General features: G+C 23.4%; 2 protein-coding genes across 2 annotated transcripts; one reads left to right on the top strand and one right to left on the bottom strand.

The window, feature by feature from the left end:
* Positions 1-1899: 1899 nt before the first annotated feature.
* Positions 1900-8368, bottom strand: LOC122714094 (serine protease inhibitor 88Ea-like). The gene is made up of 4 exons (XM_043935116.1): positions 8151-8368; positions 4425-4778; positions 3138-3513; positions 1900-2974 (listed from the first exon to the last, which is right to left on the bottom strand). Exons 1-4 carry the CDS (start codon positions 8178-8180, stop codon positions 2379-2381), a joined length of 1356 nt encoding a protein of 451 aa, XP_043791051.1. The 5' UTR covers positions 8181-8368; the 3' UTR covers positions 1900-2378.
* Positions 8369-14711: 6343 nt separating this feature from the next.
* Positions 14712-16668, top strand: LOC122714089. Its single transcript, XM_043935110.1, has 5 exons — positions 14712-14726; positions 14925-15182; positions 15623-15796; positions 15873-16089; positions 16460-16668. Exons 1-5 carry the CDS (start codon positions 14712-14714, stop codon positions 16666-16668), a joined length of 873 nt encoding a protein of 290 aa, XP_043791045.1.
* Positions 16669-17408: the final 740 nt, after the last annotated feature.

The raw sequence follows: 17408 nt of genomic DNA, 5'->3' as shown, positions 1-17408 counted from the left end.
AATATGGTTAGGTAGAGAGATCGATCAAGAATGATTCCTTAGTAAGTGCAATACCGTTCGTGCAGAAGTGGTCAGAAAAGTCGTTCCATCGAGGAAGTACGGCGAATCTCTCACGGATCTCGAGTTTGCTCATCTTTCGCCGGGATCGAAGCCTGCATCAAGAATTGCCAGACTTCGAGACGAGCGTCCGTGTGTCCGTTCGCTTGTATCGGCGCGTGACGCAACCAGATTCTGCCCAAGGATCGAGTTTTGCGGATGCTACTGCCTAACGGTCGCTTGTGCACACGTTTACCGGGACCTCGGTTGCTTTCTGTGACGTCAATGCCAGTGAATGGAACCGCGACCCGAGGAACGATTTGCTTGGAAACACGGCCGATGGAGGCGCGACTTGTCGGTGGCTTTTGATTTATTGTGCATCGATTAGGAATGTTCGATGGATATTTCAGTGTTGAGTAATTCATGTATCATTAACGAGAGATAATTTATTTTATTGTTCTTGAAGAGAATTATCGTGTTTTTTTTTTTTTTACCGCAGACGAAGTATAGAAAAGACTAACTCTTCGATACTTTTTTTTTTTTCTTGTTCCATATATTATTTTATCATTCTAATGTCATTCTCAGCGTTACCGATTCTGTTCAGAAAAAGATTGCAACGTTAGTAATGATTGGAATTAAAATTAAATTTCAATAATTAAAAAATTATAAAAAAAAAATATAAAATAAAAAAAAAATTATAAAAAAAAAAAATTATAAAAATATTGTTTGTAAATCGTATCATTATCATAAAGTAGTGTCTCAGGTCCAAAAAATTCCCATCGGATATATATTGTAAAATTGAGAATGTCCATACTTACATTAAAGATTAACAATACACGCAGAAAAATGATGAAAATATGTTCAATTGACGCGCCAAGAGCAAATATAGAAAGAGAAAGCAGATAATTAAAGAAGTATAGAAATAGAATAAAAGTTAGACAGGCAGCGCCATCTCTGGAGTCGCGAATAAAACATATTTAGACAAGGAAAGCAAATAAAAGAAAGAGATAAAGATTAAATAAGTTAAAATGGTATTGGTAGTGCCATCTGTTGTTGAATTTTAGAAATAGAAATAGTATAGAAATAGGATAAAAGTTAGATAGGTAGCGCCATCTCTGAAGTCGCGAATAAAACATATTTAGACAAGGAGAACAAATAAAAGAAAGAGATAAAGATTAAATAGGTTAAAATGGTACTCGTAATGCCATCTCTTGTTGAATTTTAGAAATATTTTCTTGAAATCATTAACAGGTGGCACTAAATTTTAATTCTTGTTTTTTCGTATCTTGTCATTACAGAGTATCTTTAATAATCACGAGATGGCACTAAAAGTTAATTCTTATTCTATCTATCCTTTTTTAAGTATTTACTTTCCTTGTCTAAATTGTGTTTCATTTACGGCATTTTAGATATGGCGCTGATTTCATAATTTTTAAAATATCTCTATCCTTCTTCCACATTTACTCTCCTTGTCTACTCTTGGCGCGTATCCATAAATGAAATACGAAATATCAAATTGCACATACTTTCATCATTTCTTTTTCACAACTATAATATATCTTGATTTTTCATTCATAAAAATAAAATATTTATGAATAAAATATTCTCCAATTTTAGTATAAATATAAGCACAAATAAATTTTTATATTTATGATAAAAATATCAAATTCTGATATTCATTTTATAAAAATATAAAATTAATACTTTTTAAAAGAATCTAAAAGAAATATTTATTATATATATTATATTTTGTATCACGAAATAATATTCTTTTTCTCAAATCAATTAATAAATATTGATTATATACCATTTTTATTACATAATTTATATTAAAAATATAATATTGAAATTCATATTACAAAATAGAATTTCAATTTTTATTAATAGTCCAGCATTGAACTATATATGAATATCAAACTTGCACAATATTGTAAGAGATAAATTATAATATTAGAACATACGTCGTTATATTTTCGGCATAATCAATATTTTGTTCGTTCGTAGCGACAAACATCCCTTAAAAAATTCGAATACTCTACGTTACACATACAGTATAACAAATTTTAACTTCAATTATTCAATTCATTGCCCTCTTCAATAATTTAATTCCATTAAACGAAATCTTATGAAAATATTACATACATTCGATCATAAATCTTTGTATAATATTTGTACAAAATTTCTACTAATCCTTTGCAAATATCGATCCATCATATTTGTCATGAAACAAAAAAAAATTTAAACATTAAAGTTTATCACACACTTCATCAAAACTCATTCTCTACACACTTTTTTTTCAAAGATAAAACGAGAAACAATGATCACATTGACTCGCTCATACCTCAAGCTGTCTCCTCAGTATTCTTTGGAGTATTGGGATTACGATAAATGCCGGCGAACAAGATAGTACGCTTCGGTTTCTCATAGATAAAGTAGACGAACGGATGATTGGCGTTGAAGACTGTCGGTACCAATGGCCGCCCAGAACGGAATGTGTAAATGGCAGTGGCTGCGGCTGCAGTAGTCCCTTCCTCGGTGACTTCAATTCGAGCACGATGGACAGCAGCGCCAAGATGCACCGGTTCTTCACCATCTTCGACGAAACCTTTAAGATTGGCCACATCAGGTATTACCAATTCGCCAGCACCGATGGCATCGAGCAACGTCGTAATTTGAAGTTCCTTTTCGACTTCGAATCGCGGCAGGATGATCTCTACCGGTTGAGGGAGTGAATCAGAGGTTAAAAGATCGCGGATCTCTGTATATCCTGCTTCCGTGGAAAGACGTTCGATTAGATGGTAAATACTGTCTCGTTCCCCGTTTTGCATGGAATCGTTGGAAATTTTTGTAACGAATGGCGGAAGGAGAATAAACATGGAGATTTCGTTCCCTTTGTAGGGTAGTTCCAATACGTGTGCGCCAAGTATTTCAGAGATAACTACAAAGAAAAATCATTTTAATTTTTATTACTGTTTAATGATTAAATGATTAATACGGATAAGTTGTATATATTATACTGAATAAGAAAGTATTTTTATATTACTATTAAATTATTTGGTTTCTTTTATTATTATTAAATTGTTGATAAATGTTTAACTTACCATGGTTGAAATTTCCCTGCTGCCTCATGTATTTAACCATAGAATGTTGGGATTTAGACGAATAAAAGATATCTTTCTTAGAATTGGTAGGATTGAAACGACTTTTCCAAAGACCTTTGAAGTATACAGCGTTAGCCAATACCAAATCAGTATCTGTTGTAATACTATTAGGGGAAAGAAGATCCCGAATGTGACCTTTAGTCATATTGCTGACCCAATTGTTAATTTGATCACGAACAGCATTTGGATTGGTTTTGAAATCGATTTTTTCCAATTGATTGCCAAATAGACTTAATATACATTCCCGTACTTTTTTCTTGTCTGATATCCATAATCGATTCGCTGAGTTAAACTCGTAATTGGATGATACATCATTCTGGAAAAAAAAGACGAAATTAGTTTAATGATCCGTTCATTATTATAGTGCTAAATTCAATTTTATGATTACATTATAAAATTTGACACAAATTTTAACTTAAATATAATTATAAAAAGTCATTTTTATAATTACATTTTGCAAATTAATGAACGTTTGCATTCCAATTTTACCTCACAAGCCACATTATTGTATTAAAATTATTATTTATAATTACAATTACCTTAAAGAATTCCTGTAAAATTATATAGCTTTTAAGAAATATAAAAACTTCAAAAAATTTGAAAGAAAATATATAAAATATATATAACTACAAATAAAAACGAGAATTATATAACTAATCAAACAAATTAAACTATCACATAATTCCAACTGTGTCCACCAAAAAAACAAATATTACTCATTCATCGCATGTACTGATTCCTTAAAGAATTTTACGAAATTTCAAGGTTAAAAACATTTCCTCCTACATAAATTAGAAGAAATTAAGCTATTTAAATTTTTTGTGATATTTTTGCCTATAAAAAGTAAAAGTTAAACAATCAATTACCAGTTAATAATATCATTTTGCAAATTGCAAGTTGCAAAACATCTCTTTTAAAATTTCCTCGAAAGAAAACATATTTTATCAATTTTAAAAATTATGTTCAAAACTAGCCGGCTGTCATAATGTTAATAAATGAGCTTCAGTCGAAAAAATTTTTACACACCATAATTTTTGTTTCGATTTCTAAAATCAATATTCTATGAATATATTATATATATATATTAACATCTTGTATATCCAATATTATTAAATATTATTAATTCAATTGAACAAAAGGAACCAGATGTTGATTATGTGGCTCGCCTTGGAATACTTGCAAACTTAAACAATAATGATGTAATCGCTCCACTTCGAGCCTTCTCACCTGACCGTTGATTTGTTGTTTGAGGGTATTCTCGAAGGAATAATATCGTTGTACATCGACTTTGGATATGTCAGCAGGCAGCTGCAAAGCTCTCTTCAAGGCTTCCTCGGTGGTACCTCGGGAACCGAAATATGCCAAGGTCACAGCCTGATGAATACTGTAAGGACTATAAATTATATTGTCTTGAGATTCGAATAAAGATATCTTTTTAAGAGTCTCAAGAGCGAAACGAAATTTCGAGTCGATTATAGCTTTCTTCGAGCCAGCGCCCATCATCGAAGGACTATCATTTCCGGTTAGACATTGCGCTGATATACCTCTTAACACCAATAGTACCGATAACACCGATATTATCTGAAACAAAAATGAATAAATATTGAAAAAAAAAATCATAAGTACGGGAAAATTAAATTATTGAATGAGAAGATATAAGATTTTTAGAGCGTAGGAAAGATTCTCTAAAGATTTGTATTATTTTACAACAGAATAGGAAAAAAAATTTTCAAATATTTCAAACAAAGTATTATCAAGAAGCGAAATGTTTAAATTTTAGGAATAAAAGAATTTCCTTCTCCGGATAAAATAAAACATGCGTAATTTGAAGAATAGAAATAGATTTGCATAGATTACGCAAAGCTGAGTTAACGTTTTAAAAATATCTGACGATGTTCGTATAATTTCCGGTATTGTGAAATTTCTCTAGATATTATTCTATTATTATCTCACAATTATCACAATTTATAATTATGATATAATTATAACTTTGTCGTATATTAACATGTTATAGAAAAGTTTTAAAAACAAAGTGTACAAATGTTAAAAAATAAGTTCTATAATTAACATATTTATCTATCTTGAGTGACAGAAAAAAATAATGAAATTATAGTTGAACTTGAAAATTCTAACTTGAATAAAAATAATTATTTAAAATATTTAATATTTAATAAAATTAAAACTTACATATCGTTCGAATATTTTTAACTTATCCAAATTATGTTAAAAATATTCAAAAAATATTCAATTTTTTATGACATCAAAGAGAAATTATAATCTTATAATTAGAAATTTCGCAAATTCTTTTTATTTTTTTGGGGATAACACAATATTCATCACTTTTAAATGTAATTTATGTCATAGAGATCGCATTATACTCGAGGTCAATGTGATATTGATAAATAAATCATTATGCACGACATCTATATCTACATTTTTATGCCAAAAAAAAAGTTTCGTGTAGGAATCACGCTCTAGTTATTCAGAACAATTAAAGTAGATCAAATATATTCAGGACCTAATTAATTTCTTTTAATTATAGATAATAATAAAATAATAAAATTATTATTTATTATTCATAAAAATACTAAAATTTATTATTATTTCTATTATGAAATTTATATTTATAATATTTATATATAATTTGTTATAATGAAATATTTGATATTAAAAATTACTTAGAATGAAGTAATATTTTGTTCTTAAATTATTATTTTTTATTAATAATTTTTGAAATATATCTAGTAAAAGGATATCTAATAAAAAATACAACATTATTGTATTCCATTAACATTATTCACAGAAAATAATTATAATAAAAAATTATCAAATATCATATATTTATAAATAATAAAATTGTATAAATTCATTTAATTTTATGTTCATAAATAAATAATAAAATAAATTTTTTATTATTTATACAATAAATTAATTATTGTATAAATTATTATATTTGGTTACACATTCAAATACACTGTTTTTCGCTAAAACATTAATAATCAGTTATTGCAGTTGTTACGTCTATAAACAATCAATCAAAAAGAAATATTTTCTTTAACTTATCATAAATTGACGCATAATATTCATGATTTGATATTATGCATAATTCCAGATAAAAAAAAATAAAAATATCAGTTATACATAAAAGTTTAAAATAACTAGCTAATCTAAACTATATATAAGTAAAATAATCAATTTAACTACGTTTAATATTAAAATTATTAAACATGGCTATAAAAATACTTTCACTGTCATGATCTTCTCCTAAAAAAAATTCAACAGTTTTTTAGAAAACTCAGAAACTCAAAATAGAAGATGTATTTTCGTATTTTAATTAACACAATCAATTTCAAAACGAGATCATAGAACAAATATCGGAGACTACATATAGATTCACAAAGCGTAATCGTAAAATTAATGAAAATTATACGATTTGAAACGAACGAGAGGCAAATAACGAGACGAGTGAAAGCAAGCAAACCATGACGTCATAGAGTCCGACTTTCTTGGCTGAAATTAACGTATGACGAGTTCTCATGTGACGAAAACAAGAGAAACTATACCACGCCTCTCTATTGTTCCTAATGCTATTGCCTCAAACATAAGAAACTCACTACAATTATTTTTCATTGTATTATGCAAATACTAATATATAAGAATTTATATAATTTTATAATTTTTCACTTCTCTGACTCTGACAACCTTTAATTTCACTTCTTTTTGCTCACTTCATTTTCTCTGGACAAAACACTTGTCGATTTATCAGAACGTATTTTCTATCGAGAAATCTCTTCTTTTAAACTTAAATCTTTTTAACTTAAATTAACTTTTTCTTTCCAGGATTTTTCGTAATTTTAACAATATTAAGATTCACGAAGATCGATGGAGAATCCCGCAATGCCAACAGAAACAATGAGTGAATGACAAATGAATTCTTCGATCGGATACGTGTCCAACTTAATAAATAAAACACTTACACAACTATAATCAACTGTTGATTGATATTGATTACACAAAAAGTCGAATTAAAATCGAAATATGATAAATGATAAAAATAATGTATGATATTCTTTGTAAACATTGCAATTCAAAATAATAAAAGAATTTCTATTAAAGTTTTTTATTCCAGCATAATAAAAATCGTTGAAAAGTCTAGACAAAAACATGTCCTTCATGGTCTAAGGAACGCTTATCGTGAAATAAAGCATTTTTATAAAAAACATTTAGGAACGTGAGAAAATTTGTAGAGAAATATGTGTATATATGAAAGAATTATTTGACCGAAGAAGAATAATTTCAATAATAATCGTTTAAATATTGTGAAAAACAACGAAATGAAAAAACGCGAAAAATATATATAAAAAAGAATAAGTTATCGCTGATTGAACTTTTCATTACTGAGAAAGCAATAATCATCTATGGAATCTTTATTGATGAAAAATCTATAATACTTGGAATTGAAGAAATATTGAATTTTTTATTTACGAAATCGAAATCATAATAACATGTATTATATAATATAATCATATATATATATATATATATATATATATAATACTCTAAAGAAATAATATTTAACAATGAAATAACAACAATTATACGATCAATAATTATAATCAATCCATATAATTAATCTAATTATAATAAGTATTATCCGATTACTATTTTAAGTTTAAAGTCTAAACACAACGTATTAAAACATAGTTAAAATAAGCTAGAAAAATCTACTAAAAAGAACATCCTACCAAATTAAAATAATTTTAATTTTCAAGATTAATTAAATCTCCAGATATTAATTGCAATTTTAAATATCATACGACATATCTTCGAAATTGTTTACAAAATCATCTCCTCTCCAAAACGTATACAAATGAAATCTTAATTAATAAATAAAATTGCAATCAATTTTTACTAATTCTAATCATTCTAATTAATCAAAGAATCACCACTCACCGATTTAAAAAATATTTCTCGGGTTTGCATGCTCCTTTTTTGTTTCTGAAGTTGATCGAACACGAAATAACATCCGATAGTTCCTCGCTACAAAATTGAACTGACTGTATAGGAAGAAAAAGCAGTGGCGACGAGATGCTCGCGGGTAACTGGCTTCTTAACTGCATCCCCACCATTCACTGTCATATTTATTCATCGGAAACGAATCCTTTCCACCGATACGCTGTCGTCCAACCAAGCCAACACGACTCGTTACTTTTATGTTGGAAATGCCCGGTTATAATAGTTTTATTGTCAGGAAATCCCAACTACACCCAGGAGGGGAGAGAAACACGTGTCACATTGGAAATCATTGATACAATTCACCGAGTGCTACTAAACGTAAAATTCTTAATGTATTCGGTGTAAACAAATAAATATTCAGTTATATATTGTGATATAGATTAAAATTCATTTAATTTCGAAATGATTTAATAAATTTATTCAAGACAAGATATAACAAACTATATTGTTTTTAGTTTGTTTTCTCTTATAAGAAAAGTAAGTGATTTTTAAACTTTTAAGCAGAGGTATATATTTGTGGTCTGTATAATCTCATTCAAATTATGTATGTTTAAAGTTAACTTGGACAATGCATAGTGAGATAAACGAGTGATTAAATATCGATTTTTAAAATGTTTAGTGTTTGAAATAATTCTAAAAGAAAATTGTATTATAAAGTAAATTTTTTTAGTATTTTTTTTTTATTTGTTTTATTACGAAATATATAAACTATATTGTTATATTCGAAGATAAATGTAAATGAAATAGTTAATGTAAAAAAAGCGTAAAGTGAAATAAGATGAATTTATTAAAATCATGAATGGAATCCTTGAAACGAGTCGCGAATGAATTGGAATAATTATTTTTGAAGAATGACAAACGTCACATTGTGACAATAATAAAGTCTATTGTTTGAGAGACTAAGAAAATTACAATTTGGCCATGAATAAAATAAGCAAGGATTTTTCATTATAAGAAATTATTTCTCTAATTCAATTTAATTTTAAATATGGACATTTTTGTACCAATGTTTATTTTATTTTTTAAAAATCTTTCAAAATTATCTTACAATATTATATTATACATTAATGCTTTGTATATTTGAATGATTGATCAAATAGATTACATATATAAATTGCATAAGATCTTTATAAATCTTATTCTTATTTTATTGGAAATAGTCTTATTTTACAAAATAATCTTTTTTTCATTAAATATTTTTTTTTTTTTAATTTTAATCACGAGATTTCAATGCGGTTCTATTCAATAAAAATATATGATACTTTACTAGAATACGATAGAATGCATCATATTGTAAGAATGACACAAAAAAATCAAAATTCACTTACTTTCTCAATAGTTTGTATATGATGATGTGAACATATGCGTCATGGGGAATTTCTTTTGCAGAATTTTGTCTACAAATAGATAAGTACATACCATATATGTCATTGATTTATTTTTTAAATTTAAAATTGAACAAAAAAACTCTTCGAAGAATTTTGTTAAATTTTTCATAAAATATCATCAATATAATTTTTATTTTTAGTTTTGTAATAAAATTTATATTGTAATAAAAATAATATTGTTTAACTATTTACGTAATTTTTTAATCAACTCTAAAAGTCTTCATTTATTCACAATATCTAATGATATCTTTTTAACTTGTTAATGTGCACATATTATTTGTCATTATTTGAAGACTATTAGTAATTGTATCAAGAAAAAGTTGAATCAAATAGATATATATGTCAAACTAAACTCAAACAATATCACAATTTTTTTATGATAAGATATCTGCACTGTAAAATCATTCTGAAAATTAAAATGAGAGTAATTACAAAATTACTCTCAATTATTTTAATTAAAAAAAAATCGAATTCTTCTTTAGCTTTTGAGAAAATATTTTATAATAAATATATTTCGATTATCTTGTATTTTTATTTTTATTTTTTTTTCTATGCTTATTATACATCTGAGATAATATGAGTTTTACCAAAGATTATATTATTATGTTTAGAGCTTAATATATTTTGCAATTGAAGTAATATTATTAGTAAAATTTTTTCAGATTTGCATAATAATTTACCAATTAATAATATTAATTACTTGTTGATAAATTATACAAAAAAGCTTTGAAATTTAATTTTTGACTTTCAAGAGTATCAAAAAGAAAATGCTTGTCGAATTGAATCGTTCGAGGTATAATACATATCCAGAAACAAATCATAGACAAAAATTATATATCCTCAAAGAATTAATGAATTTTCTCTCTCAAATTTTCTTTTTCCTTTTGAAATTTATTTGATGTCAAGAAATGAAATTAGTTTCGTTTCACACTTCGTTGGCCAATAGCCAGAGAAAGCGAATCGAAAGGAATTATTTTCTTCGCGAATTCTCAAGAATAATTACCAGGTCAAAATTATTAAAAGATCAAATGATGGCACAATAAGAGCAATTAAGAGATCCATCTTGAGACTAGTCAGATTTAATTAAACGATTCTAACTCATGATATAATCTTTCATAATTTTTATAATTATCTCTTTAAAAGATTTCTATATTTGAAGTAGAATTTTTATTGTTTAAATTTTTTTTAAATTTTTATTGTATCTTTTTCTTTTAATGTAAATTATAATATAATTATAATTTAAACTTAGTATAAACTATATGATAAACTATATTTTATTATTATTATTATATGAGAGACAATGAATCTTGAAATTGCAATCTTTTATAGAAATAATAAGATATTTTAATTATGATATTTTATCTGCTATTGCAGAAAAAGTTTTTTTGACGTTTATGATTCACTTTGAGAGAAACTTATTTTATTATGAAATTATGAATAGATGTTAATGAAGAATCTGGAAATTCCAACTTACAACGTTTTCCTTTTATACTTAATTAATTGTAACGCATTGAAAAATAAAATTCATTATTAAGTTCATTATTGCATTAATAATAATATAGTGTTATATAATAGAAAATATATTTTATATTATATAATTCTTATTTTTTTCAAAAACATTAATAACAAAGTTTTTTTTGTTATTAAGATAATACAGTTAAATAGAATTACCATGTAAAATTATTATTAATTTAATTGTAGCTTTGTGTGATGGCGCTATATCTCTTCTGCCTGTAATGTAGCGCCATCATAAATTGTGCTATATCGATATAAGATGCAATCGCTGATGTTAGCCCTGTTATCTACATATAGGCGTTCTTAGTGTAAAATTAAATTGCTTATAATTTGAAGAATAAATTTTATTTAATATATATATATTATATACAAAGTATTCTATTTTAAATTCTTAAGACAAATATCTTCAAAAATACGAAAAATACAAAAAAATATTTTAACAAAAGAATATCTTATCAAGGAGAACAGACATTGTTATTTATCTTATTTTGTTATAATTTTAAAGAATTTTAAATTTTATATTTTTTATTATATATTATTATACTTTGTGTCAAATTTTTTTAAAAATATTACATAAACGTATTTTTTTCATAAACTATTTCCGAAATATTAACTTTCAAAGTTAATATATCTTTGAAGAAATTGATTTTGCACAGTACGCGCATTAAAATTAGCATTTAAAATGTAAATTGAAACTTATTATAAGTAATTATAATAATTTTACTAGAAACGCCTAGGTAAACCTATTATTGTATAGTATCATTTGCAATATCGCTTGTTTTGGATCTAGGCGGAAAAAATTATAAAAACAACGTCATATATTATATCATTTTATATATAATTATATAATTAATCATGCATTAATTGATATGATGCGTAATTAACTATTCTAGAACTTTAATGTAAAATGAATAAGATGACGTGAATCGGAAAATAAAATAAATGATACGATCTCTTTGATTTCGTACATTTTTCTGAAACATTTCTATATCTTTTGTATATCTTTTTTGAGATATTTATTCTAAAAGAGATGAATATTATATTGAAACATACTATATAAATTTAATATTTAAACTATTAAAAATATATGATATGTTTCTGAATATATTTTATTTTATATTTTTTATAAAAAAAAGAATTAAAAATTTATCGATTATATCGTGCTTATCAAGCATTAATATGATACATGCTATCTTCATATCACTCTAATATCCATTCTCATGTGTCATGTAGAATCAATACATTTATCAATGTCACTTGCTATAATACAAAGCTAATGTTATAAATGTCATGTTATAAAAAACCTAGATATGATAACACTAACTTGATATTTCATGATTAACGTTTCAAATATGATATTATCACCTTTCATTAAATTTTTAGATTTAGACTACATATTTTAAATAAATATTTATTTATATGAATTAATTCATCGCTGAAATATTAAATAATCAAATGAATAAATGAAAATAATTAATTTACTATTTAACATTTAAGCATTATCTACAATAAGAAAATCTTAAATAGCATATTTAAATTTTTTTATTCTGTACATGAAAATTTAAAAATTTACAGAATATTTTTTGTCACATGAGACATTATATCATACATTTTTTGCATGCATTTTATATAAATAATTATATCATATCATATTTTTAAAAAAAACAGAAATTATATTTTTTTATAAAATGATTATCAAGTATTTATTAAATTTTATTTTATATACCTTTAATATTTATATAAAATATTTATAAAATTGAAAAATCTTCAAAATAATTTATTATATAAATTTAAAAAAAAATTATTGAGAACATAATAAAATGTTATTTTACTTAAATATATATAATAATATTAAATATATTTTTATTTAAATAAATAACATTTAATCTTTGTTTAGAGCAAACTTGTTACTCAATCTAATTAATATAATCCTATAAATTTAAAATACTGTACATTATTCTGTGCACATAAAATATAATTTTATATTAAAATAAATTATATTTAAAAGATTAAATCTCTAAATAATGTTTTGATTTGAAATAAAAAAACCACGTTTATCGAGGATGTAAATATAATTTACGAAATTATTTATAGAATGAACAAAAGAGAATGATAACAAATGATGGAAAAATAAATATCTAAATTAATTAAAACTAATTGACATAATGATTTAAAAGTGCAATGAAAAAATATTTTATTTTAATAAGTTTAATTGATATATTTATATCATAATATATATAATATTATATATAACTTTATCTAATATATGTAATCTGTATATATATTATCTGAAATATTTATTTAATATATGTAATAACTTTATCTAAATTATTAAACGAGATAATAATATTTACCTAACAATAATTATTTTCTAATAATTATCTAACGATTTATCATGCTTATGCATAAATATACATATAATAAAAATATACATAATAAAAATGTATGTATATAATATATACATACATCATATATATATAAAATAATAATATTATTAATTACTATTCATAATAATTAAAACGTTTGAATGTTTATTATACATAAATATTGCAATCTATATCAAAATATATTATATTATAAATTATGTATTTTAAAAATATTAAAAATATATTAAAAATCAATTTGCATTGATAAATTCCATTGATATTCAATTCATAGAAAATAATGTTTTTTGTAAACAGCCAATATCATATATAACGTTTATTATTTATTGTATTATCAGTTATCAAAAAAATTCTTATTTTTCTTCATTTAAAAGCAACGATTTTTAAATTTTGATTCATGAAGATCCAAGAATTAAAGTTATTCATCTATAAGTAATTTTTCAAGCAAAAATTTAATTTGTTATTTAGTTTTATGAAAAATGCAATTAATTCAATTAATCTTTTATTAAAATCAATTGCATTTCTATTTCTCATTTCTCACATAAAAATATACCTATATAAAGAATAAATATTTTACATACTTACTCTGCTTGCAAGAATACAAAGTTAAGGATTAGTTTAAATACATATCATAAGAAAGAGATCTTTATCAAATTCGTAAAACTTAAGAAATAATAGAATTTCTATATAAATCAATTGATTATGAAACAAATTTTTCACGAATTCTTGATTTTATATTTCAATAAAAATTATTCGAATCTTGTTACGTAAACATTTTATTTCCACCCAATTTTTTAAATAGCACAACTTTGATTTAATTAAATTCATTTAAAAAAAAAATTTCCAAATTTGTATAATGTAATAGAATATTGTAAACAAAAATTTCGAATTTAATTGATAATAAAATATTTACTTAATCAAGAATAGAGATTATCTTAATATAATTTTTTAATAAAATTATAATAGTAATTATAATTTTCTACTAATGAAAATTTCTCTTTACTTCTCTTACTTACTGGCAATTACGATGATATTTATTGCGAAATTGCTGATTCAATATTATATACAAATAATCGATAATAATTAAGAATATATAACTTCGTTACAGAGTTTAAATAAAAACTAATAATTTGTAACCTAGATATTTACTAATTCATAACATTTTAAATAGTTCTACTAAAATTTAACTAAATAAATTATTATTTATTACAATGTTTGTACATCATGTACAAATACTTTTCAAGAATTTTATCCTTCCATGCTAAAATATACAATTTTCATCACATGTGTGATATTTATATTTTTCAAATCTGTCAAAAGCTATAATCATTTGAAAAAATTACAAGTTAATTTTATGATTTTTAATGATTAAAAATTAATTAACAATTTGTTAAAATGTAATATAAATTAATGCTTTATTTCAGAATAATGAAGATCCTACTGAGACGACGCTTCCTCCGGATATGGAACTCATGGAAGTATCTACCAACAATAGAAGCTCATTGAATATGTTAGAGAATATTACAAATAAAATTTGGAGAATCTTGCCTGTGATCAATATACCTCAAAGTTGGGTCCTTACATATTGTATGAAACATACTGAGATTACTGAAGATGTTGAAAAAGCAACTATGCAATGCCAATATGATGGTACTGATTGGGATTGCACATTTATCGAATTGGTAAAAATCAATATTCGTGAATACAATATTCGTAATTTATAAATAGATTTCAGATTTTTATGCAAATTCATATATTAAAAGATATGATTAAAAAAATAGAATTCAAGTACTTGTTTCATTTTCTAAATATAAAAAGAATTCTTTATTTCGAATATTTTATTAGTATTTTGTTTATTAAATACTTATTATTCCGTAAAACTTGAATTCATTTATTCAAAATAGATCTTACGAGTTTTTCAAAAATAAATGTAAGTCGATCAATAACAAATTTTTATTTCTCTTATTAAAAAAATTATTAAATAAAAAAGTCAATATTATTGTTAATGTATTTTTTTTTATAAAAATATTTAAACTTATGAAAGAAATATTTTTATATAGTTGATATATAAATAATCTTTTTATTAATTGTAAATAAATTAAATAAATAATCTTTTTTACAGGGTGGAGGACGAGATGATTATAATATGGGAAAAATTGTCTCTTTATTTCAAACTCTTTCGAATCGCGGATTAAGATTAAAAATGCTTCATGCAGCCGAAATTTGTGGTAAATTATGGCAAAAGTATAAACAATTTCAAGACAATAGATTAATTCAAATGCGATTGAATATTGATGTAAGTCGATCGAATAACTTGAATATAATTTTTTTTAAAAATATACAATTTTCTATAATGTTTCTTTTTATCAAAGATAAAAAATAGAGAAAAAAGATCAAAAAAAAATTCGAAAATATTCGAAAATAAATATTCGAAAGATTCGAAAATAACACAGAAAAATTTAAAGAAAAATTTAAAGAAGAAAATAGAAAAGATACACGATGAGGAAATAGAGAAAAAGAGACGAGCAAAAAAAGTGCAAGTTATTCGACAAAAATTGACGAACGAGATTACAGAACTTGAAAATAAAAGTATAAATAATAAAAAAATAATATAATAATAAATAATATAACAATAAATTAAATAATCTTATAATAATTATAATAGAATCTAATGTAAATTAGAAAAAATTTATTCAATAATAATTGAATATATATATATATATATAGTATTGATAATAATATCATTACTTTGATATTATAATTTATTATTAATTAATTAATTTTTAAACTTTTTATATTTCATAAAAATTTTAAATATATTCATATTAAATTATTCTTACTTAATAATTTCCAATATCAGATATATAAAAAAAAATAAAATAATTTTAATCTTTTAATCAGAAATATTAAAAAAATTTTTATATAATTATTACTATTATATTAATTATCGATTTTCTAGAATCATTAAATCCGGAAGAAGAATCCAAACTTAATCGATTACGTTTAACAATGGTGAAAAATCCTCACATCAATAATTTAGAAGAATATCCTCTAGCAGGAGATCGAATGGAATTATCTTGTCTTCAAGAAATAGGGTCATGTTTAACGCAACAAGTTACAAAAGCTTGCGAATCTATCGTTCTCGATGCAATCAAAAAATTAATGTAATACAATCTCTTTTTAATTTGCATTTCATTAAATTATTTTTTACATAATTATTTTATATCTTTAAAAAGATATAAAAAAAATAAAAAATAATGTAATATTTCAATAAAATATTAGTATCATCATCATAGTATTTTATAAAATTAATTAGTATTATGATACTAATTAACTGTAACTACAAAGATATACATAAAGTAACATTTTTATTATAATATTTTATTTATTTATTATATTATTTTAAAATTAACATTTAAAAAAAATATTCATATTAAATTTATCTAAATTTATTTATAATATAAATTTAATTTTAAATACCTGAAAATCATCATGCATAATCATATTGCATTGTAATAAATAAAATAGTTATATCTATACTATCAATTGAAAATTATTTATAATTATAAATATTTCTATATTTATTGAATGAATTTACTCGATATTACATACTACATAATTTACATACTAAATTTAAATCGATTAGATTTTAATAAAAATCAATATTTTTTTTATATCATGTATAGTTTATTATTTATTTGCCTACAATTACTAATTCCATGACAAAATTTTCAAACTTTAAGAAATATTTTTATAATGTTAATAACATTATTGAGTACAATATTTTTATATCATCATAGTAAGTATACAATTATCGATATATTAAATAACCTTTCAAATATTATTTGAAGAACTTATCACAATTTTGTGTAATTATATGACATAGAAGTACTATTAATCTTATCATT

This window comes from Apis laboriosa, unplaced genomic scaffold, assembly GCF_014066325.1.
Source record: "Apis laboriosa isolate Shangri-la unplaced genomic scaffold, ASM1406632v1 scaffold27_cov151, whole genome shotgun sequence".
NCBI lineage: Eukaryota > Metazoa > Arthropoda > Insecta > Hymenoptera > Apidae > Apis > Apis laboriosa.
Note: the sequence above shows the minus strand (reverse complement) of the source record. Positions and strands in the feature narration are given on the sequence as shown.